Source organism: Neopsephotus bourkii, unplaced genomic scaffold (genome assembly GCF_033783945.1).
Source record: "Neopsephotus bourkii isolate Nb327-2 ecotype Australia unplaced genomic scaffold, CSIRO-AGI_Nbou_v1 NB_616, whole genome shotgun sequence".
In the NCBI taxonomy this organism is placed as follows: domain Eukaryota; kingdom Metazoa; phylum Chordata; class Aves; order Psittaciformes; family Psittacidae; genus Neopsephotus; species Neopsephotus bourkii.
In genome coordinates, this window is record NW_026901116.1 from 1,408,800 (window position 1) to 1,434,701 (window position 25,902).

Here is a 25,902-nt window from a genome sequence, read left to right on the forward strand (position 1 = left end):
CAGTCCTGATCCAGCTCTGGGGCAGCAGCACAAGAGGGACGTGGAGCTGTTGGAGCGAGGCCAGAGGAGGCCATGGAGATGCTGCGAGGGCTGGAGCAGCTCTGCTCTGGAGCCAGGCTGAGAGAGCTGGGCTGGGGCAGCCTGGAGAAGAGAAGGCTCCTGAAGGGGAGACCTTAGAGCAGCTCCAGTGCCTAAAGGGGCTGCAGGAAAGCTGGAGAGGGGCTTGGGACAAGGGCCTGTAGGGACAGGCCAAGGGGAATGGCTTGAACCTGCCCGAGGGGAGACTGAGTGAGCTCAGGCAGAAGCTCTTCCCTGTGAGGGTGCTGAGGCGCTGGCACAGGGTGCCCAGAGAAGCTGTGGCTGCCCCATCCCTGGCAGTGTTCAAGGCCAGGTTGGACACAGGGGCTTGGAGCAAGCTGCTCCAGTGGAAGGGGTCCCTGCCCGTGGCAGGGCTTGGAGCTGGAGGAGCTTTAAGGTCCCTTCCAACACAAACCAGGCTGGGATTCTATGAATTAGCACATTCAATTGCTATAGTGTAATCCTTTATATTTCACCTTTAATCACATTTCACCTTTGAAAGGCCATGTGCTGAACAGGGCTTTGGGGTTTGCAGAACCCGGCAGGGCTGGTCAGGTCTGGATCTCTCTGAGCATCTTCCACAGGGATGGCCTTTTATTAGCATTCCTCTCTGGTTCTTATGCCGAGTGACATTTCCCTGGGAAGCATTTTCACATACTGCATCTCAGACTGAGTAAGTCTCTGGATATTGTTAGCAAATTAATAAAGACTGTGAACAGCTTCCTGTGTGATGTGTAAGTGATAAACACTCCGAAAACCCTTCCTCCTCCCCTCGCTGCCTGTGAATTGCTCTTCTAAAAATAAAGGGAATGACAGAATTCCTGTATTGTGTGACAAGAGAGGCCCTTCAGTCACTTGCAGCTGAGAAAGCCTAATGTCACAGATGACATTTGGGATTGTTATTAGTGCTACGGGCTCAATCCTGCTGTAATGAGGGAGAAATGGCAGTGAAATCAAGCAGGCTATTCCTTGTGCTTCCCAAGGAAAGCAAACATGGAATCTCTGCTTCTTGCAGCGATATTTCCTTTCTCATGCCTCTTCCTCACCCCATCACCTAGGCACCACCCCCCCACGTGCTGCTTTCTTATGCCTCACTCCTAAATAATGAGGTGGTGATTTTGGGGCTGTGCATAAACCATCAGTCTAATTCCAACACATTTAATTGCATCTGTAACAGGAGATGGGTTTGGATCTGAAGCCGCATGTTCTTGTCAGAGCTTTAATTATTTGAAGGAATGTTTTGCCCTGACATACTTCACCATTCCCATTTATCCGCTGTGGAATTAACACCCCGTTCAATGTGGAATTAATGCAGACAAAAATGAACATGCACGCTGCCTTTTGGGAGATGTTACGTTGGATACATGGCTGATAACTGCTACGAGGGGAATAAATAACTCCAGAGCCAGAAAATGTTATGGAGGAGCCTTTATTTTTCAGTCTGCTTCAGCTTCTCCCTTTTTTATTGTCTCCTGTGGACAGTCTGGAGCTATATCCACACGGACAGTTGGATGTATTGCTTATGCCAACCGCACAGAAGCTTAATTGCTTTTGAGAAGGAGCTCAATAACTTTATGAATGATTAAATGGCATTCTGTCTGCGCAACATGGGTTGTGAAGCTGCAGTACCTGACCCTGGGGACTCCTCTCACTGCTCTGTAGCTCTTGGGCCATAGGGAAGGACTGTCAGTTCCCCGCCAGATCAACGAGCTGCATCTTCTGCTGCTCCGGCTTCAACTGTCACCAGCTCTTAGGGCTGTAGAGGAAGGTAAGTACATCAAATACAGCTGGATGGCTGTGGTTTCAAGGGGAATTCCTTCCTCACCCTTGCTGACAGCCAGCTGAAACATAAAGTGTTAGCACTGAATGCCTTGGGGGGGGGCATTATGGCTGTGTCAGGGGAAAAGCAGAGCTCCTCCTTCCTCCATGGCACCCAAAGGGAAGCAGTGCAGGGAGTCCAGACCCAGGCATAAAGGGGTCCTTCAGAGGCTCATCTCAGCTGCTCTGCCTGCCCAGGCAGCAGAGCAGATCCCTAAAACTGGGGCCTGTCCTTTGCCAATCCGATTGGGGAAACAGTCCCTGACAGAGCAGCACTGACAGAACACCTCCATGGTGGTGAGGTCTGAGTAAGGTGAACGGGCTTCCCATTGGGAATTGCATCGTATTCCTTGGTAATGCCAACACTACAGAATCCCAGACTGGTTTGGGTTGGAAGGGACCTTAAAGCCCCTTCAGCTCCAACCCCTGCCACAGGCAGGGACCCCTTCCACTGGAGCAGCTTGCTCCAAGCCCCTGTGTCCAACCTGGCCTTGAACACTGCCAGGGATGGGGCAGCCACAGCTTCTCTGGGCACCCTGTGCCAGCGCCTCAGCACCCTCACAGGGAAGAGCTCCTGCCTTTTACCCAAAGATAAGATCCTGCAGAAGGATCATTTCTCTTCATCAGGGACTGCAGTGATAGGACACTGGGTAATGGGTTACGGCTTAAACGGGAGAGATTCATGTGAGATCTAATGAAGTTCTTCCCTCTGAGGGTGCTGAGGTGCTGGCACAGGTTGGAACTGGATGATCTTCAGGTCCTTTCCAACCCAAACCATTTTAGGATCCGATAATCACCTCACTATCACCAGGTACCACCCCTCCATGAGCGCACTGGCACAGAGGAGCAGGGAAAACCACTGTATCACAGCAAAAGCACGCAGCCACCGCGTTCCTTTGAAAACCTCCTTATTCACATCCATCCCCGCTCACTGCGCAGCTGCTTCCATATCACTCTGATCCAGCGGATAGCTCCGAGGCCGGCTTCTGTGTGGAGACCCCATTCCCGACCCCATTCCCATTCCCCTCCCCTCAGGCCCCGCTCACATCCGGGCACTCTCCCCTCCTTTGCGCGCCAAAACGCAGCCTCGCTCTCCCTCAGCCCCGCCCCGTCCACCAACGGCAGCCCGGGGCTCTACTGCGCATGCGCGGGAAGTGGGCGGGGAAGGGGAACCCGGCAGCGAGTCCCTAACGACGAGTGCGTTGCTAGGGCGGCGGCGCATGCGCGCAGGGGCGGGGCGGGCTCGCCTTGAGGGGAGCCGGGCCGGGCGGGTTGCGGCCATGGAGCCCCAAGAGGAGGAGGTTCCTGTGAGTACTGAATGTGAGGAGGGCATGGGGCAGTCCGGGTTCGGGGGGTAACGTGTCAGAGGGGTGCTGGCAGCGCTGAGGAGCCCCTCACGCCGTCTCCGGCCTGGAGGAGTGGGGTGGTTCACTCATGTTTATGCTTTCACCCGGCTTGTGGTGGAAACCGACCGGGTTCTGCCGCGGGAAGGGGCTGTTGATGGGGGTTGCTGTGCCTCGCAAAAGGGGGATGAAACCGACCAGAGCCCTCTTCTTATCTGCTGGAGGGACGGAGGGAAGTGACCGCCTTGATTCCTCGCCATTCCCTGTGTTATCCCCTGGGAGAAGGGTGGATGTAACCGGTCTGCTTCCTCATCCCCTTATGGAAGGAGGGGTGTGTAGCTGGCCTGTTTCTTTTGTGTCTTATTGTGCCCTGGAGGGGGTTAGAGAGCAAGCCAGGGGTGCAGCAGGCTTGGCTTATAACCCTTGTGGGAACTCGGAGTGGCTCATTGGAGCCATTTATCTCCTAAGGCTCATACCAGTCTCTGTGCACTTTGCTGTGTTCACTCAGCGCTGGAGATGGGGAAGAGGACAGCTATGGTCAGCCTGTGTGTCCCACTGCATCCTGCCACGTTGTCGAGTTAGTGTCCTCCTGACTTTGTCCCTTCTGAGAGCAGTGGGAAGCTTCTCCCTGTGGTCTTGCACTGTGCTGGCATCTGAAGTGTGCTGCTTTTCTCATGGTGGTTTCCAGAGGTGCACAAGTTCTCAGTCCTGCAAACTGAGTGCAAGCTCAGGCTGAGAGAGCTGGGCTGGGTCAGCCTGGAGAAGAGAAGGCTCCTGAAAGGGAGACCTTAGAGCAGCTCCAGTGCCTAAAGGGGCTGCAGGAAAGCTGGAGAGGGGCTTGGGACAAGGGCCTGTAGGGCCAGGCCAAGGGGAATGGCTTGAACCTGCCCGAGGGGAGACTGAGCTGAGCTCTTAGGCAGAAGCTCTTCCCTGTGAGGGTGCTGAGGCGCTGGCACAGGGTGCCCAGAGAAGCTGTGGCTGCCCCATCCCTGGCAGTGTTCAAGGCCAGGTTGGACACAGGGGCTTGGAGCAAGCTGCTCCAGTGGAAGGGGTCCCTGCCCGTGGCAGGGGGTTGGAACTGGGTGATCTTTAGGGTGCTTTCCACCACAAACCAGTCTGGGATTCTATGACACTGTTGGGAAGCATATCTGTGCAGGGTATTTGAAGAGCTGGTGTTGGACACTTGGGTCTGGAGATGTTTATGGGTGTCAGTTCCACAGTCCTGTTTCAGGAAACGTGTAAGAGGAGAACCCAAAATGAGAAGTTATGAGATTATCACTCCAAGCATTCATCCCAGAGCTTTGAAGGAACTTGGATGCACAACAGCCAAATAGTAACCAGTAGTAGATGCCGTATCAGCCTTTACTTATGTTCCCTGGAAGAGCCATGGATTGGTACAGGCTTCAGTCTTAACAGGGAAAATAATAGAAACTAAACCAAAGAATGGAAACAGCCATGTGAGTCAATATGATGTGTTAAAGGCAAGTCTGGCCATAATGAATGTGTGAATATGGGAACTCAGAGTAGTCTTAGTTCAGTTTCTGAAAGTCTTCTGCTGAAGGACCTTCACCATGTGTTTTCAGGCAGGCTGATTTGCCAGTTAATAGAAGGGGTGGCTCTTTCACTAATGTGTTTATTTTGTATCTAGTCTAAATGGAAAATAAGTTGATTTGAGTGCTGATGTACAGGCCAATTTCACACTTTATGATTCAAAGTTGTATATGATGTTACAGACTGGTGACTTTGCCTCTTGCTCCTTACTTACTACTTACACTGGTCATCAGTGCACAGGCACCTTCCAGTAGAGCAGTTGCTCCAAGCCCCATCCAGCCTGGCCATGAATGCTGACAAGGATGGGGTATCTGTCTCAGGCCCGTTGTTTTGATCCTTTTTAGGTGTCAGCTTGGCTGTTTCACAGTGGCCGTTGGTTGCTTCCCTGTCTGTGTTTTGCACTGTGGTTAACTGCTGCTCTGACAACCAGCGCTCAGCTCTGGGAATACCCGATGGAGCTCAGCCAAGCTGCTGGTGTACTGCTGTTCTTCTGGGTCAAGGGGATGCAGGTGCAGACAGATAGTAGGCCAAACAGTCTTATTCCTGTTGTAGTATGGCTCTTCTTACACCTTTAGTGTCTACTTCTGTCACAAGAGACTATTTTAGCTCTAATTTCAATTGAGAGAGAATAATACTGAAACATGATGTTTGTATCTTGTGCCATGCAACACTGTGGTTTCACGAGTGCTACATAAACCAGCAAGCCCCAGCTCACCTATGGGAAGATGTGACCTGTGCTGCTGTACCTGGGTAATGTATTATTGCCTCTGTGTAGTTTTGGCACATGTTACAGCGGCTAGGCCATGGACTGTGTAATTATGCTTAAAATTGCCTTAAGAAACATCTACTTAACTCTTACCTCAAGTTTGTGCTTACTCAAGAGAGACTGAGATATCTTCCTGCCAAAGTGCCATTGATGATAACTTAAAGGCATTATAGAACTTGTGGGCATCAGACTGCAAGAGTGAGAAGAAATTCTGTAACCAGCACAGTGATACTTTGCACTGTGTGTGCTCTTTCTCCTTTTATCACTGAGAATATTTTGTCTGTTCCCTCTTTCAGGTTATTTTTGATTATGAGGATGATTTGAGTCCTGCAAACTTATTGATCCTACATTTAGCTAAGCATTAAGTATTATAAATAAGATCCAGGAGGATCAAGGTTTTGGTTCTCATTCTTTAATGCTGCAAATTGCCATCTACATCCCAGGAAGTCAATCATTCATAGAACTTTTTCTATCTCCTTTCTCTTTTTTAAAGCTAAGTAAAACATCAAAGTATGAACTGACAGAGGTACCTTTCATTTTAGTGCTAGTTTAGCATGGAAAAGAGAAAGGAATGAGCATTTTCTTAAAGTTCAGAGAACAGCACAACGCAATTACAGCTCTTGGAACTATGATCAAAACAAACTAACAAAAAATGATTCAAAATCTGCTTTTTCAGTGGCCCAGATGTGAGAATGTAAAGGAGTAGCTGACCTTCTCATTACATAAAAGCACTCAGGAACGCTGTTAAATGCTCCTGTTGGAGTTAGGATTTGGACAGCAAGCAATTAAGGGTTGGTTTTTTTTGCCCAGGAATGGAAAAAAAAAAAAAGGCCAAGCTACCTTATGTGAAGCTGAATTTTGTCTTTATTTGCAACAAGGAGAGAAGAGGTTGTTGCCTGGGCAAAAGTGAAGTTTTCATTATTAGCTGTTAGGTTGCTGAGGTGGCTGTAGCAGTGGTTACACGTTGGGAATTTAGTATGTTCTTGTAACTGGAAATTAGGTTTTCATCTACACTGCCTTTCTCAGGAGAGACTGGGCTAGATGATCTTTGAGGTCCCCTCTGACTGAGCTGCTCTATGAAACCCAAACTAATTAGTTCTGAATTAACAGAAAGAGTTGCCAAGAAATAGGAGAAACCTGTAGTTTCTTTTTGATCTTCTTCCTTGCTTTGCATGCCTGGTGGAAGAGCTTGTGGGTGAGGAGTGCCTGGTGTGGTTGGAAGTGGCTGCTTAGGTAAGATGGACATGCATAATCCATATGGCTGGATGGGGTGTATGTGATGGAGTGGTTGAGCTGGCTGGTGACCCCTTTCTGTCATCTTTGGAAGGTTGTAATGACTGGGCGGTGTTTGTAATAACTGCAGGAAGGTTCATGTTGTGCCTTTTTTCAAGAAGGGCAGGAAAGAGGACCTGAAGAACTACTGCCCAGTTCGACCAGTCAGATGTTCAAAATCCAACTGGTGGTGTTCCTCTGGGGGTCGGTCCTTGGGCTAATGCTGAGTCACATCACCACTGGTGACCTAGGTGGATGGGGGATGCACTCCTGTTCAGTCTGTGAATTGAAGGGAGTGGATGATACACTGGAGGATGGTGCTCCCATGCAGAGGGACCTTGGCAAGCTGGATTAATCACCCAGGAGGAATCTGATGAGCTTCAGCTATGAAAAATACAGAGGCTTTTTGACCGAGAAGAAACATCCCTGGACATCAGCACTGACTGGTGGCCCTTTGGAGAAGAGCCTGAAGGCCTGTGGGCAGCAAGTTGAATGTTGGGTGACAGAGCACTATTCTGCAATGAAAGCTAGCCGTGCATTGGACTGCATTAATGGAAGCATAATTAGCAGTTGAGGGAACTGAATATTCCCTCCTCTGTGCCACAGCTGGATCTTCTCTCCTCTTCTGGGCTGCTCATACAAGCAAGAGGTCAGAACCATGGACTGAGGCTGGTGGAGGTCACCAAGGTGGTGAAAGGCTGGAGCATGTGGTGTGTGAGAAGCTGCAGAGGTTGGGTTTGTCTGTAAGGAAGGAGGAGGGTGAAGGTGAGGGTCTGGCAATGGTGCTTCCCTGCTGGAAGAGGGATTCAGGGAAGCGTCGTGGTTTAAGCCCAGTCAGCAACCCAGAAAATCCACATAGCTGTTCACTCACTCCCTCCGCTTCTTCCCGCCAGCTCCCAGAGGGATGGGGAGGAGAATCAAGAGAATGTAACTCCCACTGGTTGAGATAAGAACAGCCCAGTAACTAGGGTATAACACAAACCACTGCTGCTACCACCAGTAATAATAATGATAAGGGAAATAACAAGGGAAGAGGATACCACCGCTTACCACCTGCTGACTGATATCCAGCCTGACCCAGCAGTGATCTAGCCCTTCCAGGTAACTGCCCCCAGTTTACATCCTGGCCATGACATGCTGTGGTATGGAATACCCCTTTGGTCAGTTTGGGTCAGGTGTCCTGTCTCTGCTTCCTCCCGGCTTCCCCTCCTCCCTGGCACAGCATGAGACTCACAAAGCCCTTGGTCAGACTGAACATTACTGAGCAGCAACTAAAACCATCGGTGTTATCAGCGCTGCTCCCAGGCTGAAAGTCAAAACCACAGCACTGCACCAGCCACTAAGGAGGAGAAAAATGACTGCTGCTGCTGAACCCAGGACAGGAAGGCAAAGGAAGACTCTTGGAGATGCACGGTGACAGAACAAGCAGCACTGGTGATGTGTTACGGTAAGGAGAAGTTCTGACTGGAGACAGGGAAATTCTTTTATATGAAGAGGATGGTGAAGTGCTGGACCAGGACTCCACAAAGGTGGTGGAGCCTTCATGCTTGGAAATAGAAGCTGAGAAGATGAGACCTGGGGAATCTGATCTAGCCTGAAAGTTAGCTCTGCTTTGAGGAGAAGGTTGGCCTAGGTGACATGCAGAGCTCCCTTAACTTCAGTTACACCCTGATTACCTGAATAAAACTGATTCGGGCATTAGTGTGTATTACAGTAATCAGCTTTCAGATTGTGTTCAGTGCCCATGGCTGGTGTATGGCTGAACAGAGAGGTGCTGCCAGCCGTGTGGAAGCCCTACATTCCTGGGAGAGTCATTGCAAATCAGCAATGATGAATTTTCCACTTGTTTTGGGTTGGTCCATAAAGGTAATCCCAGACTGGTTTGGGTAAGAAGGGACCTTAAAGCTCATCCAGCTCCAACCCCTGCCACAGGCAGGGACCCCTTCCACTGGAGCAGCTTGCTCCAAGCCCCTGCATCCAACCTGGCCTTGAGCACTGCTAGGGATGGGGCAGCCACAGCTTCTCTGGGCACCCTGTGCCAGCGCCTCAGCACCCTCACAGGGAAGAGCTTCTGCCTAAGAGCTCATCTCAATCTATTGGTGTTACGAAGTTGACAGTGGAAACTACTGTTTTTGATAGATTCCAAGTTGTGTGACAGCAATGTTTGCACTGTCAGTGTCTATTGTGTAAATATAAATTCAGCTTTTACTGTGTAACAAACCAACTAAACCCAAAACCTAAATATTATTGTGTAAAATTACCTTTCTAGAATGATTTCAGCCTATCCCACACAGTTGATTGTGTGATGAAGCAGGGTTCATACAGACTATAAAGCTATGATACATGAAATTGTTGGGTTGTTGTGAGATGCAGTCGCATTGATGTAGCATGAAGGGAATTCTGAGTTTGCATATAGCCTTTGAGATGCTTTTTTTTTTTGCACAACATTCACTTTGCTTTTCCTCAACCCTTCATTACAAGCCAATAACTGCTCCATGAAACGAGCAGGTGGGTATAGAACTGTGACCTACACTGTCTGTGTTCTGGCACAATAGTTCCTTTAATCCTCAGGGACAGGGTGGCTGGTTCCATGGTTTAGCTGTAAAGACGGGCTTGTTTCTCCCTATTCTTTGCTCTTTCTCTGCACTGGGGCAGTCGTTGCCCTGCAGTGTTGCTGACTCCAAGTGGCATGAGGCTCACACTGCACTGTCAGTACATGCAGGTGAGAGTGTGAGCTCACACCTTGGCTTCCTTCTTCTTCCTCAGCCTTCCCACACTGGGGTAAGAGCCACGATACAGCCTGGAAACCTTCATTTAGGTTTTGTGACAGCTTTTAAAAAGTCATTATCCAGTAATGTCTGAACATAAGCCAACGGACAAAGCAAAACTAGAACCTTTCAGAGGGTAGTGTGAGTTGTACAGCTCTAAAGGAACCTCCAGGGAGAGGATTTCAGTGGGACATCCTTTGGGTCCAGTTGTCAGCAAATGTGCCTGGGATTTGTAGGACGGAGCCTTCTCTGCGTCTGTATTTAGTTGTACATACAGCCAAATTCATCCTTGTCTGAAATAATGTTTAATTATTCATTAATTGTGGGTTTTCTATTGTATGCTTCTTTATCCACTAGGAATAGAACATAAAAACTCAGAAGTGGAAGAATTTAGAGCAAACTATTTGAAACCACTTGAAATAAAGAATGAAAATACCCAGCGGGGCTTTTAGAAACAGTTTATTCCAAACCTGGTTTATGGCCATCTTTGAGAGGGTCTAGTAGCTGAAGAGGGGGTGGAGTATGATTATATCACAGGCTCACAAGTGGTTTTGATCTTGGGATGAACTAAGAAAATAGGCAGCATGTTTGGAAGGCATTTCAGGTGCAGCTTTTGATGATTTTTCCTGGCTCATTCCTGTTACGTGATTCATCAATGGAAATACTTTGTTAGTAGATGCTGAGACCTGGTGAATAAGTCAGTAAAGGTGTGCTGAAGTAACAAATACTGTGGGAAATGGTATCAGAATGGGGATTGTTCTTGGCAGATGGGGAAAAATACGTCCTGCAGTTAGCAAGATGAAATCTAGGAAAGGCAAGATCAGAGTGGAATCTACCTGCATTGTTAGTGATCACCTTAATTTGGTGCAAGTGCTTCCTGAGGTGTGAAGAGTTGGTCCTGATCTCTGCTGCCTGTTTTGACAGCTGCGTGTTTAGATAAGGGAAGAGAAACACTGATTTATACTAGATTAACTGTGAACCTCTGACTTTGTTGAGAGGGAGAAATGAGACAAAATGAAGTATTTGAAAGAAATTATTGTATTTCATAGAATCCCAGAGTGGTTTGTGATGGAAGGAACCTTAAAACTCATCCGGTTCCAACTCCCTGCCATGAGCAGGGACCCCTTCCACTGGAGCAGCTTGCTCCAAACCCCTGTGTCCAACCTGGCCTTGAACACTGCCTGGGATGGGGCAGCCACAGCTTCTCTGGGCACCCTGTGCCAGCGCCTCAGCACCCTCACAGGGAAGAGCTTCTGCCTGAGAGCTCAGCTCAGTCTCTCAGGCTTAAAGCCATTGCTGTTGTCTTGTCCCTACATGCCCAAATATATGATGTTTTGAGTTGGTTACACCTTCAGAACTGCTTATCTAGGGAGTTCTTTCCCATATTGGGGCTGTTCAGCCTGAAGAAGAGAAGGCTGTGTGGAGACCTCACAGCAACCTTCCAGTATCTGAAGGGGGCTGTAGGGATGCTGGGGAGGGACTCTTCATTAGGGACTGTAGTGACAGGACAAGGGCTGATGGGTTAAAACTGAAAGAGGGGAAGTTTAGATTGGATATAAGGAGGAAGTTCTTTACTGTTAGGGTGGTGAGGCACTGGAATGGGTTGCCCAGGGAAGTTGTGAATGCTCCATCCCTGGCAGTGTTCAAGTCCAGGTTGGACAGAGCCCTGGGTGCCATGGTTTAGTGTGAGGTGTCCCTGCCCATGGCAGGGGGGTTGGAACTGGATGATCTTAAGGTCCTTTCCAACCCTAACTGTTCTATGATTCTATGTCCCATTAGGGACTTTCATGGTTGGACCTGATGATCTTAAAGGCTTTTACTGACCTAGTTGATTCTGTGGTTTTGTATCTCTCTAGATCTTTTTCTTTGTGGTTAAAATCACAGGCTGGTTTGGGTTAGAAGGGATCTTCCAGGGTCATCCAGTTCCACCCCCCTGCCACAGGCAGGGACACCTTTCAGTAGACCAGGTTGCTCACCACAAGACCTTTTTGTTGTGCTGTTTTTCCTTATATGATATTTTTACTGTGATATTTCCATTGCTGCGTGGGTCAGAACACAGTAAGGAATGCTGAGTCTGGCTACTCACGTTTCAAACCTGAGAAGCATTCCTATTTCGTTCTGTGAAATGTAGCATCAGTTAATACCAAACAGGAATTGCTCTTGCTACCATTTAAGTTAATGGCACTGTGTTGTGTGGGGGTGGTTGTAGTTGTTCAGCTTTATTTTTGTCTTTTCCTTTCATTATGGATTTAGCAGCAAAATCTATCTTTGATGTATTGGATCGCAGGAAGAAAAACCTTGGTAAATGTTCTTCATTTGAGTTTAATTACATGGAAGCCTTCAGAGATGATTATACTAATTTACTAAACCCTAACATGTTGCTTGCAACTGCTCTATGTACCATGGGGCACACAGTCCTAATATGTAGTAGATTTCTCCCATTATGCTGGTTCGTTAATACTGCTCTTTACTATGAGGATTAAACATGAAATAATGAAGCGGAACGTGCTGCTGTTTGCTTCCTTCCACTGCAAACCCACCAGGTCCCAGTGGTTTGGTTCTCTCGGGAAAGGAGAGAGATTCTTTTCTGGTGTTTGGTTAATGTGCAGCAGGTTCCTTTGAAAAGCAAGGCTAAATCCATGAGGAAGCGGGAGAAGATGCCGCTGAGGAATGCGTGGGCCTGAAGCACTGCTGCTTCTGGGGCATTGGTTATGTGAAAACGCAAACCAGACTCGGGTGGTAGCAGGAGAATCTGACTTGTGTGGGAAGTAGTTGACTTCAGGAGCTGATCATCTTTCCTTACGGTTCTCCTGTTACTTGGGTAGCTCAAGCTGTGCCAGCACCTTGCTACCCTCACAGGGAAGAGCTTCTCTATCTCCCTTTTGATAGGGGTCTGTAGAGACAGGACAAGGGGAATGGCTTTAACCTTCCGGAGGGGAGATTAAGACGAGCTCTTATGCAGAAGCTCTTCCCTGTGAGGGTGCTGAGTGCCCAGAGGAGCTGTGGCTGCCCCATCCCTGGCAGTGTTCAAGGCCAGGTTGGACACAGGGACTTGGAGCAAGCTGCTCCAGTGGAAGGGGTCCCTGCCCGTGGCAGGGGGTTGGGACTGGAGGAGCTTTAAGGTCCCTTCCAACGCAAACCATTCTGTTATCTCAATTCATGTTTCATTCATGCTTTAATCTCCTTGGCTCGTGATGCTGTAGTTGTTCTTTTTGACGCTCTCTCACAACTTGCAGGCAACGACAGATGAAATTTTAGAGCATCAAGTAAGACACGTGCCACTATGGGCTCATCAGAGTACTCAGTGGATGAGCTGTGCTGCTGATTTGCTGTGTTGTTGTACACTAAGGGAACTTAGTGTACAACAGGAAGATAAATATTTATCAGGCACACTCTAAAGTCATGGTGTGAATCAGTACTGATAAAACATCTTGGGGCCTTTGCATGGAAGGTGCTACTTGAATGATCTCAGCAATAGTAGTACTACTTCAGTTCCTTCCTGCTCTTTGGGGGGACTGAGTATCTGAGCCTTTGGAAGCACTGGATATAGCTACTCTGAATCTTCTAGAATATTGCTATTTGTAGTAATTGCATCATAACTCATTAGAATCCATTCTGGATGATTCTGAGTATGGTACACTTCTGGCTCTGTTCCCCCAAATAAGTCTTGTCAAACCTATTTGAAATTCTAATGAGAGATTAGAATGGGAGATTCACTGTGAGGTGTCCCTGCCCATGGCAGGGGGCTTGGAACTGGGTGATCATAACGTCCTTTCTGTTCTATGATTCTATGAATGGGGTTTAAAAACTGAGTGTTCAGGGAGTGTTGGGAAGGGGGAAGTACTTCTGGAACAGACTCCCCCAGTGTGGAGCTCACTTGGGCTTTATCCTTCTGTACTCTCATTTTAGCCCCATTTGCCCAAGACCTGGGGAACCCTCCAAGGAATTTTCTTTCTGACTCCAGTTGAGAGTGAATTGTGCTTTTCTTATTCATTCTATCATCAAAGGTTTTGGTAGAAGATAGGAAGCTACAGGTAGAACAAACCTGTTCAGATAATACATTTTTTGTGTTATTTGAACGTACCATACCAGGTGCATTGAAACTGTATGGCAAAAAGCCCAAATGCAAAGTTTGGCTTTAAGGTTTAATGACATTATTATTTTGGTCATATTTTCTTTAGGCTGCTAGTTTCTCTCTGAAAGCAGGTTAATCAGGAGGCTTTGGGAACTGAGGAATGCTCTTCATGCCATGTGCTTGCTCTCCATGCTGATGGGTAGAGTGAGGGAATGCTGCAGTGCCAGTGCTGCAGCACAGAAAAGGGATTATAACTGAAGTGGTTGACAGGTACATGAGTAATTAAATGCTTTGGAGAGAAATAGCTCACCACAGGCTGAAGAAGGTCATTATAAAAAGGGGAGACTGAAGAGTAACCTACACATAACATGCACAGTTGGCTTGTGTAGTGTTTTGTTCATTGTGTGCATCTTGAATACTGTCATTACTCATCCCTTCTGATACCCTCAACACCACCCCCTCCATCAGCTCTGCTCAGTGTATCTAAATACAATGAGTACCTGGTTTTAGAATTGCTTTTCTAATCACACCCAGTCCTTTGCCCAACTGTTCATTTCCAGCTGGATTAATAAAATTGCCCTTTTCTGAAGATGCACATTGTAAACCCAAATATTCTGTAACAGACCATAATTAAATTACCGAAGAGCTACTGGAATGCTTTTACCTTTCGAGCTATTGTCACACATACTTCAGTGCTCCTTCTTTTGGTTGATTAGTATGAACAACAGGAGCCAGGGGAATGCAAGAGGGATTGAATATATGCATGCAGGCTGCCATTATTATGTTGAGTCCCTCTACAAAGCCCAAACAAACTAATTTTGTGCAGGGAATTAATTTAGATGAGTAGTTTCTGCCTGGTAGAGCCCCAGTTTCACCGGTGTGATTTGTACATGACCAGTAATAAACGTTTTCCTTTTGAGTGCTGCAGCTCTTCTCAACTTCATGAATTCCAAGTAATCTACTTGACATTGACCTGTACGAACAGTTCTGTTGTGTGTCTGTGAGGCTGTTTGATGGAAGGGTTTAAGGTGGCAAATTCTACTGAGAGTCTGGAAGTTTGGGTGAGCAGCAGTCGAGGGAGGGGATCCTGCCCCTCTGCTGTGCTCTGGGGAGACCCCCCCTGCAGCCCTGATCCAGCTCTGGGGCAGCAGCACAAGAGGGACGTGGAGCTGTTGGAGCGAGGCCAGAGGAGGCCATGGAGATGCTGTGAAGGCTGGAGCAGCTCTGCTCTGGAGCCAGGCTGAGAGAGCTGGGCTGGGGCAGCCTGGAGAAGAGAAGGCTCCTGAAGGGGAGACCTTAGAGCAGCTCCAGTGCCTAAAGGGGCTGCAGGAAAGCTGGAGAGGGGCTTGGGACAAGGGCCTGTAGGGCCAGGCCAAGGGGAATGGCTTGAACCTGCCCCAGGGGAGACTGAGCTGAGCTCTTAGGCAGAAGCTCTTCCCTGTGAGGGTGCTGAGGCGCTGGCACAGGGTGCCCAGAGAAGCTGTGGCTGCCCCATCCCTGGCAGTGTTCAAGGCCAGGTTGGACACAGGGGCTTGGAGCAAGCTGCTCCAGTGGAAAGGGTTGGAACTGGATGAGCTTTAAGGTCCTTTCCAACCCAGACCAGTCTGGGATTATTCACATAGAAGTCAAGCTTCTAGGAAGTAACTACTGCTTTATCTTTGACCTTTCTCAGTCTGTGCCCTCCTCTGCCCTTCACACATAACTCATCCCCTTCTGGGTCACTGTAACTCTCTCAGCAGGCAAATAGCACCAGATGGTAGATCCACAACTCATGGTACAGGAGTAGGTGTTGGGGAGCTTCCCCCTGCCCTGCTTGATCTTGCTGCAGTGTTCTTTGGATCCCACCATTCACTGCCTTGGACACTAAAAGCTACCTCCAAGGATTGCTTGGCTTTAGAAAAATTACTATTAATAAGTGAAACTGGAATGGGAATTGCAGGAGGAAGAGGAGGAGGACAGGGAGGGTATTAGAGATGGGGGGGAGCCACAAATCCCTCTCCTGGTTGAGGCTTCATGTTAAATCGCTGCATTAATAACATTACCTGATGTTCTCCTGTGCCAGTCTCTAGGGGTTGTTTTTAAGCCAATACTTCCTTTTCTGGAACATTTTTGTTTGGGCTAACTCTTGGTGTTCCAAAAATGTCTATTTTCACAATTCTATCCCATTGTGTTTGGAGCTGGCTCTGTCTTGTCTGCAGAAAGCTGTTATGGAGACATCAGGCATGGGATATTCTAGCAGAGAAGTTCCATTCCCACTTCAGAGCAGCTTCCTCTGTTACTCTGGGGAGGAGAATGTTCCAGCTGCCTTTCTAGGCAGGAGTGCAATGCAGCTTCAATTCCTGCCCTCAAAGGATGGCAAGTATTGCTGAATTGTAATGTAGAAGCCAACCTAGACTTGCTCTAAGGTGTTTACATAAGAACTAAAACCCTTTTGGTTTTAATGTAATAAATAAGTTTGCTGTTAACCCCCTATTTTAACAGCCACTGTTAATAAACCATTGGGACAAATGGCATGACCAGACTTGGATCAAAGTGATGGGTCTCTTTGGTATGTTGTGATTTACTTTGCACTGCACATGCATGGGTTGGGAATGAGAAATATGTTTCTGGCCCTCAGAAATGATTGGCTAATGTGCAGAAAAACATGATCCCCAAAAGCTGGATTTTGGGATCTAAAGTGGCAAAGAACATCCTTGTTTTAGTGAAGTTGTGGGACTCTGGATAGAATTCAAGTCACACGTTAAGGTAGACGTCCTGCCTTCAGCGATGAGGATGCCTTGAATATTTTATGTTTCATTGCCCTTGATTTAATATATGAATATATTGAAATATGAAAAAATTACTTTGGTTTTAAACCCATGTGTTATTTCTTTTAGCCCATTGGAACAACTCCACCGCATCATGGCTGGGAGGAGGAAGCCTTAAGCAGAAGCAGTAGTGAAACCCAGGTATCAGCTACCAGTGGGATGTCCCTGGGAGAAGCAATACGTCAGGAAACAGCCATTAAATGGGTATTTGCAGTGTGCTTTCTTTTTGCTTGTGGTTGAAAGATGGAAAATAATATGAAGTGCTTTATCTGTGTAAATTAGGCCTCCACTGTCCTTGCCCTGTAGAGGTGTGTAGTTCTGCATCTTGGAACTGCAGAGAAAGATTGATGTGAACTCTGGCAAGTCATCAGTCCAGTTGTCAAAAAGCTTTGCAGCAATTGGATCACATCTGGAGTGAGAGCAGCAGCTCAGGGAGGGGATCCTGCCCCTCTGCTGCGCTCTGGGGAGACCCCCCTGCAGCCCTGATCCAGCTCTGGAGCAGCAGCACAGGAGGAACGTGGAGCTGTTGGAATGAGGCCAGAGGAGGCCATGGAGATGCTGTGAGGGCTGGAGCAGCTCTGCTCTGGAGCCAGGCTGAGAGAGCTGGGCTGGGGCAGCCTGGAGAAGAGAAGGCTCTTGAAGGGGAGACCTCAGAGCAGCTCCAGTGCCTAAAGGGGCTGCAGGAAAGCTGGAGAGGGGCTTGGGACAAGGGCCTGTAGGGAAAGGCCAAGGGGAATGGCTTGAACCTGGCTGAGGAGATTATGTAATCCATTCTGTGATTCTGTGAAAACTGAATCCCCAGTAGTTCAATGATTGTTTTTTGTTATTTTTCTGTTTTCCGGCTGTAAACCTAGATATGCCCTAGTATAAACCTGGTGTAGTATTTTCATTACAACACTGTCTTTGAGCTGGTTTCCATTTGTAATTTGCTGTAACCCTGGTCCTGCTACTGCCTCTTAAGTTGTCAGATCTGTCTACTTCAAAATAGAATCACAGAATGGTTGGGTTGGAAAGGATCTTAAGATCATACAGTTCCAACCTCTAGTTTGGATGTTAGCACAGAGCCATGCTCTAGTCCATGTGAGATCTGACTCCTTTTAGACCTTGGTTTTAATGATGTGTTCAGTGTGTGATTAAGGAAAAGTGTACTTGCATCATAGATACAGTCATAGAATCATAGAATCAACTGTATTGCAAAAGACCTTTAAGATCATCAAGTCCAACCATAGTCACACTTCTGTCTGTTGGATGTGCTGCCAAGCATTTGTTTACGCAGAGAATCGCATAAGATCACAAGTGTTTTGAAACAACTGAATTGATAAAAACTTGTATTTCCAAATTGTTGTGGTTTAAGCCCAGTCAGCCATGCAGCTCACTCCCCCCTTCCCCCCCACCCCGCTCCTGAGGGGATGGGGAGGAGAATCGAAAGGATGTAACTCCCATGGGTTGAGATAAGAACAGCCCAGTAACTAAGGTATAACACAAACCACTGCTGCTACCACCAATAATAATGATAAGAGAAATAACAAGGGAAGAGAATACAACTGCTCACCACCTGCCACCCGATACCCAGCCTGACCCAGCAGTGATCAAGCCCTTCTGGGTAACTGCCTCCAGTTCTACATCCCGGGCATGACGTGCTGTGGTATGGAATACCCCTTTGGTCAGTTTGGGTCAGGTGTCCTGTCTCTGCTTCCTCCCGGCTTCCCCTCCTCCCTGGCACAGCATGAGACTCACAAAGCCCTTGGTCAGACTAAACGTTACTGAGCAGCAGCTAAAACCATCGGTGTTATCAGCGCTGCTCCCAGGCTGAAAGTCAAAACCACAGCACTGCACCAGCTGCTAAGGAGGAGAAAAATGACTGCTGCTGCTGAACCCAGGACACAAAATGATGAGAAGAATCTCGTGCAAAACATATAGTTCATATCAAGTTTCTCATGTGAAAAGTAACTTTTGGTAACTTAGTAGTGCTTTAAAAGGTAGAAGAGCTTGCAGCTATTAAGTAGTGATAGTGCTTTACTACTGTCAACTCACTGGGACGCTTTCTTGCTTATATTAACATATAATTATAGATACTGATAATAATGGGTTGTTTTATTGATCTTCGCAATTCTCTGCACTGAAGGCTGGTCTGTGCCTCTTCTGTAATTAAAGTTTAGCTGGTTTAATTACTTCCCAGTGATCCCAATGCTAATTCTTTAATGAATAATGTGAACCAAAGATGCTCCTTTCCATTTGAGCATGAACTGGAAGTCTTTCTTTAAATATACCAAAGAATTGGCTTGGGTTCTTGAGCACTGTGTGAACTCTGTATCCTGTAACTAGAAACTTCACTTAGAGACAAATCAAACTCTTCTGCATGTTAATCCCCATTTGTACAATGCAAACCATCTTTCCCAGTTAGTGTCTGGAACTCAATTGCCCCAGTATCCTGCTGAAGTGTTTGTCCTGGTCAAGATTTCTCTTTCTAAGTGGGAGATTTCATTCTGTTTTGGTACAAGTCATCTGCAGTGGCAGGATCTGGAACCTGTGTTTTGAAGGGATGGGAGGCTAGTGGTCAGTAGTGAGAACTGAGTCTGGACTTCAGCAGTTCATAGTGCATCATAATTCTTTTGCATTAAAATCTGAGTATATATGAAATAAAATATGATTTAGAAGCAGTAATTCCATTGTTTCACAGCTTCATCGTTTGGAAATATGTCTTATAAAGCTTTCTTCATGCCTGAGCACTTCTGTTTTCTCCTACCTGTCCTTAGGGAATTGAGTCATGGTATCGACTCCCTGCAGAAGTGGATGTCAGCCGATTAACTGCTGCCTCAGAGACCAAGCTTGGCCTGACTGGTGATAGACAAGACCTGACAGAGTTCCCTACCCTGGAGGAAGGAGTGTTGCCTTCAGCAGAAGCATCTAGAAGGCAGTCTCCTGGAGATGCAGCACATGGCTTACAACTGGGTATGGTCAAAGCTGCCTTGGTTTAACTGCTGAATGATTAGGATTTTACTTTCAAATCAGTCCCTGACCTGGATTTGACTTGTTTTAGTGAGAACTGGTGCTGACAAAACACATTCTGTGTAATTTGGGTTGGGGCAATCCCAGGCACAGCTACAGGTTGGGCAGAGGAGTGTTTCAGAGCAGCCTGAGGAGAAGGACTTGGGGGTGCTGGGTGGTGGGAAGCTCCCCATGACCTGGCTTCAGTGAGCACTTGAGCCCAGAGCTCCCTCTGTGTGCTGGGTGCACCCCCAGAGTGTGAGCAGCAGCTTAGGGAGGGGATCCTGCCCCTCTGCTGTGCTCTGGGGAGACCCCACCTGCAGCACTGTGTGCAGTTCTGGTGTCCCCAACATAAGAAGGATATGGAGCTGTTGGAGCAAGTCCAGAGGAGGCCATGAGGATGATCAGGGGCTGGAGCAGCTCCTGTATGGAGACAGGCTGAGAACACTGGGGCTGTTCAGCCTGGAGAAGCTGCGTGGAGACCTCAGAGCAGCTTCCAGTATCTTAAGGGGCCTACGAGGATACTGGAGAGGGACTCTTCATCAGGGTCTGTAGTGATAGGACAAGGGGTGATGGGTTCAAACTGAAACAGGGGAAGTTTAGATTGGATATAAGGAAGAAGGTCTTCCCTGTGCGGGTGCTGAGGCGCTGGCACAGGGTGCCCAGAGAAGCTGTGGCTGCCCCATCCCTGGCAGTGCTCAAGGCCAGGTTGGACACAGGGGCTTGGAGCAAGCTGCTCCAGTGGAAGGGGTCCCTGCCTGTGGCATGGGGTTGGAGCTGGAGGAGCTTTGAGGTCCCTTCCAACCCAAACCAATAAAGATGCCTTGATATTTGTCAAGGTTTGCATTTTAAATGCAACTGGAGTTAAAGAGAAAGCAGAAGGCTTTTTAATGCGATACAAAGATGTAAGAACTTTCTCTACTGCTGCTGTTTCATTTGTTGCTCTCTAGAGAGTGTGGCAATAGCTATGGGCTTTTTGTAGATGCTCTTAAAATTCCAGCTATGGGAGGCAAGGTGAGAGGGAAGGGAGAAACAGAAGCCATAATACTAATTTATTCCTTCTCCTCCTCAGAAAGTGTTTTGAATTTCATTTGGGGGGTGGAGGGGAGAGAATCATAATGACAGTTGTATCGGAATTGCTCCTGCTCCACTGTGGAACAGATTGACAAAGCCAAGAAGGTTTTGTTTTTGTTTTGCCTTCCTTTTTTATCTCCCACAAATGGCAGCTTGACTCTGGCATTCAGACTTGTCAGCAGGCTGGAAGATGAAGTAGCATGCCCAGCTTTGCTTGTGCAGGGAATTCAACTGTGAGGAAGCTTCTGACCTTCAGAGCGACAGCGGGAAGAGTCACTGTTTTGACACGAGATGCTCGAGGAGTGTTGTACTGACGTCACTTGCTGCTTTAAGCATCCAGCACCTGCTTCTCTGCCTGCAAAACTTGGGTTATGTCTGAGCAAAATGAGCCCCTAAATCATAGAAAGCATCCAGAATCTAATAGCCCTGATCTTTCTGCCTCCTGAATAAAAGAAGTTATGGGAAACATGAGTTTGCGTGCTGTAAGATTCAAAAAAGCCAGAGGATGTAGAGCATGTGATATGGCTGGAGTTACATTTTAGAGTGATAGAATCCCAGGCTGGTTTGTGTTGGAAGGGGCCTTAAAACTCATCCAGTTCCAAGCTCCTGCCATGGGCAGGGACCCCTTCCACTGGAGCAGCTTGCTCCAAGCCCCTGTGTCCAACCTGGCCTTGAACACTGCCAGGAATGGGGCAGCCACAGCTTCTCTGGGCACCCTGTGCCAGCCCCTCAGCACCCTCACAGGGAAGAGCTTCTGCCTAAGAGCTCAGCCCAGTCTCCCCTCGGGCAGGTTCAAGCCATTCCCCTTGGCCTGTCCCTACAGGCCCTTGTCCCAAGCCCCTCTCCAGCTTTCCTGCAGCCCCTTTAGGCACTGGAGCTGCTCTAAGGTCTCCTCAGGGCTGCTTCATCCAGTTTCCCCCAACCTGTGTTTGTGCCCTGACCCAGGGGCAGGACCTTACTGTTGGCCTTGTTGAACTCAGAAGGTTCACATGGTCGCACCTCTCCAGCCTGTCCAGGTCTCTCTGGAATTTTCTATATACAAAAAGACATGTTACCTATTTTAAATATATATACATTTGTTTTTCTAGTCCCTGTTAAGTGCTATCTATTGAATTCCACAAGGATGCTTTTTCAGGTCATCGTGGCGGAGGCAAGCTGGAAGAGAGGGTTTCCACTGAGGATGTGTCAGCAGTGAACCTTGACTATCCTCTTCCCTCCTTTTTTTTTCTGTTCCCTTTTTTCCTCACTCTTCTTTCCTGGCCTTGTCACTCATCTGCTGCTTCAAGGCAATGATTACACCCACAGTTCTCCAACTGGAAACCTCTGGGGAAGGCAGGGAACTGTGAGCCTGAGGCAGATTTGCATGGCAAAGCCAGAATGTTCTTTGGAGAAGCCAGGGGAGCAACCCTGCCTGGAGTGGAGGTTTGTCTCAGTCTATCTAATGAACTAAAATCTGCTACTGCAAGGAAGAGCCTGGCTTTTCCTTGTCCTGCAAACATGCTCGTGGTGCAGCCCCTCTGCTAAACCCACTGTGTGAATCAGTGCAATCAGATCAGCTTGCTGTTTATAGGATCCCAGACTGGTTTGGGTTGGATAAGACCTGAAGATCATCATTCAGTTCCAACCCCCAGCCATAGCCGGGGACACCTTCCGCTATGCTGTGATTCCAGGTGAGCCAGAGTGCCCTATGTGAATGATCTGTGCAGTGAGGCTGGCAAATATCAGCCTCATCCAGGTGTTTTCCCTGTAAGACCTCAGGGATTTCTCAAGTTTCCCATAGGGAAGAGCCAAGAGCATCCTTGAAGGGCCTCCCTAAATGCAGTGAGGATTTCCTGTTTATAATCCTACTTAAGGAATCATTTTTCATCTGGTTCAGTGCTGGGTTGACTTTCTTAACACAAATGCTGAGTGGTACTTAACGTGTTTGTTGATGCATCTTTAAAACATTGATTTATCAGCCAAGTGGCGTGACTTCCATTGTGTGTGTATATAAATGTGTGTATGCACATTTATTACATCAATGTATGTGTAGATGCATTAAATTCTTCAGCAAGATGTATTCTGGATAGCATTTGACAGCTTTGTTTCAATTACTTGTAGTTCCCTCCCTCAGTCTATTTTGTTTCTTCATTTACAAAGGCAGCACCCCCAGAATTACTGTGTGGAAAAGCTTTTCCTTTAATCACTCCTGATTTTAGTGTAGCTTTAAAGCACATTCTCATTCAGAGGGAAGAAGTTCAGCTGAAAACGAGGAAGTCTGATTTTTCCCCTTCTATTACATGAATACAAGTGAAATGCTGGTTCTGCAAACACAAAGTATAGCATGATGTGAGATGAAAAGTCTGATTTGATAACAGCCATTGCTGTTGCTTTTGTTCACTAATACCATTTGAACTGTAAAACCAGATTTGGGAGGGAAATAAAGTCCATCTACAACAGTTAGCATAGTTTAGGTCCAGCTTGCTTACTGCTTCTTAAAATACATGTTCATGCGTCTCTAATGCAATTCTTTATCCAGGATTGATCTACTTGCTATTTTCAAGTGAAACAACAAAGAATTATCTGAGTACACGCACACTGAACAAAGTAAATGCATTGGAAATTGTCTGTTCCCAGTGAGTAACTGGGAGTAAGGAATCAAACATGCAGCCTTGGTCTGGTTCTAAGTATCAGCCACTGGAAGCAACCCCCTTTCTGTCCTGTGAAGTACACCTGAAAGAACACTTGGATATAGCAGTGAATTAGATCAGTCTCTTCTTCCCTGATTTTAAATCATGAGTTCAGTTATGATTGAAATCACAGAAGTACCTAAGTCTGGTGCATTAGATCCCAATCTTGGTTGTACTCCACAATATAGCAGAGCCCTGAGGTGCTGTTATGTTATAAATGAGGTATCTCTGACCTTCTTCCTTATTTTCTTGGCTCCCTCTATGCTGATGCTGCCATTTTCTCTACTTTTTTTACACTTCCATGTATGTTACAGGTATTTTTTCATCCAGCTTTACACAGATGCTTATCAGTCTACACTTGAGCCTCTTCTGAATGGCTCCTCTTGTCAGAGAGTAGCTGTTTGTACCTATTTCTTTAGACATACAGTATTTCGTTTCCTATAAACTTCCAAGAAAGCAGGTGGCTTTTACTACTTTTCCCTCCTGTTTGGTATTGCAAATCCAGCCTGGTTTCTGTTGGAAGGGACCTTAAAGCTCCTCCAGCTCCAACCCCTGCCACGGGCAGGGACCCCTTCCACTGGAGCAGCTTGCTCCAAGCCCCTGTGTCCAACCTGGCCTTGAACACTGCCAGGGATGGGGCAGCCACAGCTTCTCTGGGCACCCTGTGCCAGCGCCTCAGCACCCTCACAGGGAAGAGCTTCTGCCTAAGAGCTCAGCTCAGTCTCCCCTCGGGCAGGTTCAAGCCATTCCCCTTGGCCTGTCCCTACAGGCCCTTGTCCCAAGCCCCTCTCCAGCTTTCCTGCAGCCCCTTTAGGCACTGGAGCTGCTCTAAGGTCTCCCCTTCAGGAGCCTTCTCTTCTCCAGGCTGCCCCAGCCCAGCTCTCTCAGCCTGGCTCCAGAGCAGAGCTGCTCCAGCCCTCGCAGCATCTCCATGGCCTCCTCTGGCCTCGCTCCAACAGCTCCACGTCCCTCTTGTGCTGCTGCCCCAGAGCTGGATCAGGGCTGCAGGGGGGGTCTCCCTGGAGCACAGCAGAGGGGCAGGATCCCCTCCCTGAGCTGCTGCTCATTCTCTGGGGGTGCACCCAGCACACAGGGGGGCTCTGGGCTGGTTAAGATGAAAGTACAGTGCAGTGGTGGCTGGTGCAGGGCATTTATCTGGTAAACCGGGGGCAGAGTTTGCCTTTAAAGGGGTGCTGGATAAACAAAGACTCCTCACTTCAGTTGCTGTAGCATGTTTGTGCCATCTGTACTACAGATGCTTCCTCTAGGATGCGTTAAGTTGACCATGTGGTGGAGACAGATGCTAGGGTAGAAGGGGATCTCTGAAACTCTTCAGCAGTCCTACTATTACTCTTCTAGCTGCTGCTAAGGTGGGAGTAGGGGACATCCAGATTTTGAGCCATGTTTGCTGTGTGATATAGGATTATTCCTATCTATATAATTATTCTCTCACAACATAGTGATCTAAAGTCATTATGAAAATGTTCATTGGAGATATTAAATTAAAAGTGAATCAGATACGTTGTCTTATGGTTGGGTACCACTCATCAGGTGATGTAATAGAGGCTGTAGAAAGCCTCAGGGTGAAGTTGATGTGATGTAAACTTGATTTTTGTATGTAATAGTCTTATCTGATGTGATTATGGCTCTGTAAGTGATGCAGAGTATGGCTGGTCTGAGATGCTTGAAAAATAATGAACCTAAGTTAAATGAATGGAGATTCTGGTTCTCAAAAACATATTCTTGACCACAAATAACTTGTTTTGCTTTATGAAAAAAGCTTAGTTAATAAAGTATTGGTGGTTTCTTCTGCATCCATGAAATGTGCATGTGGGCATTTACACTGATCAGATCCCAGTTTATAGTTGCTTTTATTCTTGTGGTATAAAACACTTCCATTTGTAAGCAGTGAACTGAAAGTGCCAGCTCCCTCCAGGCACAAGGGAATATGATAGAAACAAAGATTTATTGCTGGTGTGGTATTATTGTAATGGTGATGACTGGGTTTTACTACTTATATCTTGAAACCCTAAAGAAAAAAACATATGCAGCTTTTGCTATAATCAGAATCCATGGAAAAATGGAGACTGGAAAAGGCATTAATGGGCATTCTTGGTTTTTAAAGCAGTGATCGGGGTAGAAGCCCTGTGGATGTACAGTTTGCATGGAAATCCCCAGGGAAGTGAGTGGAGAAGGACAGGGATGTGCACAAGGAGAAGTTTAAGGTTAAGAGAGTGAGTTGGAGATGTCAGTTTGAGACTAACAGGAAGGAACCTGAATTTGGTAAGAAAGCTGGATTTCATCTAGGAGGGAACATGCCTCAGCAGGGGATTTAAGTGATGGGATTACATCATTTTCACTGCAGTTGGCACGGATTTGGGTTTTGAAGGCTGGATTAGTTGGCAGAGCAGTTTAAAGAGGGATTGCCTGACAAGCTTTTATTGCTGTGCTCTTCTTGTTTTGAACAGATACTCCGGGCACTCAGTTCTCTCCCTGTCTTCCACGGCTGACGTATTTAACACAAGGCCAAAGAGTTTCAGGTGTGACACTTCTCCAGCAATCAGAGATGGATTTTATTCCCTTAAGGTAGGATAAAGTTACCTGGTGTCATGCTAAACACAAACCTTATTCCCTCAGTGGCCATAAAGTTTCCTACACTTGATAAATGATGACAGTTTTATGGTTACACAAAT

General features: G+C 47.3%; 1 protein-coding gene and 1 long non-coding RNA gene across 2 annotated transcripts in view; one reads left to right on the forward strand and one right to left on the reverse strand.

Moving 5' to 3' along the window:
• Positions 1 to 536: 536 nt before the first annotated feature.
• Positions 537 to 1,930, reverse strand: LOC133211537 (uncharacterized). Its single transcript, XR_009725220.1, has 2 exons — positions 1,708 to 1,930; positions 537 to 715 (listed from the first exon to the last, which is right to left on the reverse strand). It is a non-coding gene; the product is annotated as an uncharacterized LOC133211537 (long non-coding RNA).
• Positions 1,931 to 2,549: 619 nt separating this feature from the next.
• LOC133211542 (centrosome-associated protein ALMS1-like) overlaps positions 2,550 to 25,902 on the forward strand; it is a 43,029-nt gene continuing 19,676 nt past the window's right edge. Inside the window, exons 1-5 of the mRNA XM_061351986.1 lie at positions 2,550 to 2,580; positions 2,932 to 3,203; positions 16,548 to 16,619; positions 19,235 to 19,430; positions 25,678 to 25,795. Of these exons, the coding sequence (XP_061207970.1) occupies positions 2,550 to 2,580; positions 2,932 to 3,203; positions 16,548 to 16,619; positions 19,235 to 19,430; positions 25,678 to 25,795 (689 nt within the window). The remainder of the gene's footprint in view (positions 2,581 to 2,931; positions 3,204 to 16,547; positions 16,620 to 19,234; positions 19,431 to 25,677; positions 25,796 to 25,902) is intronic.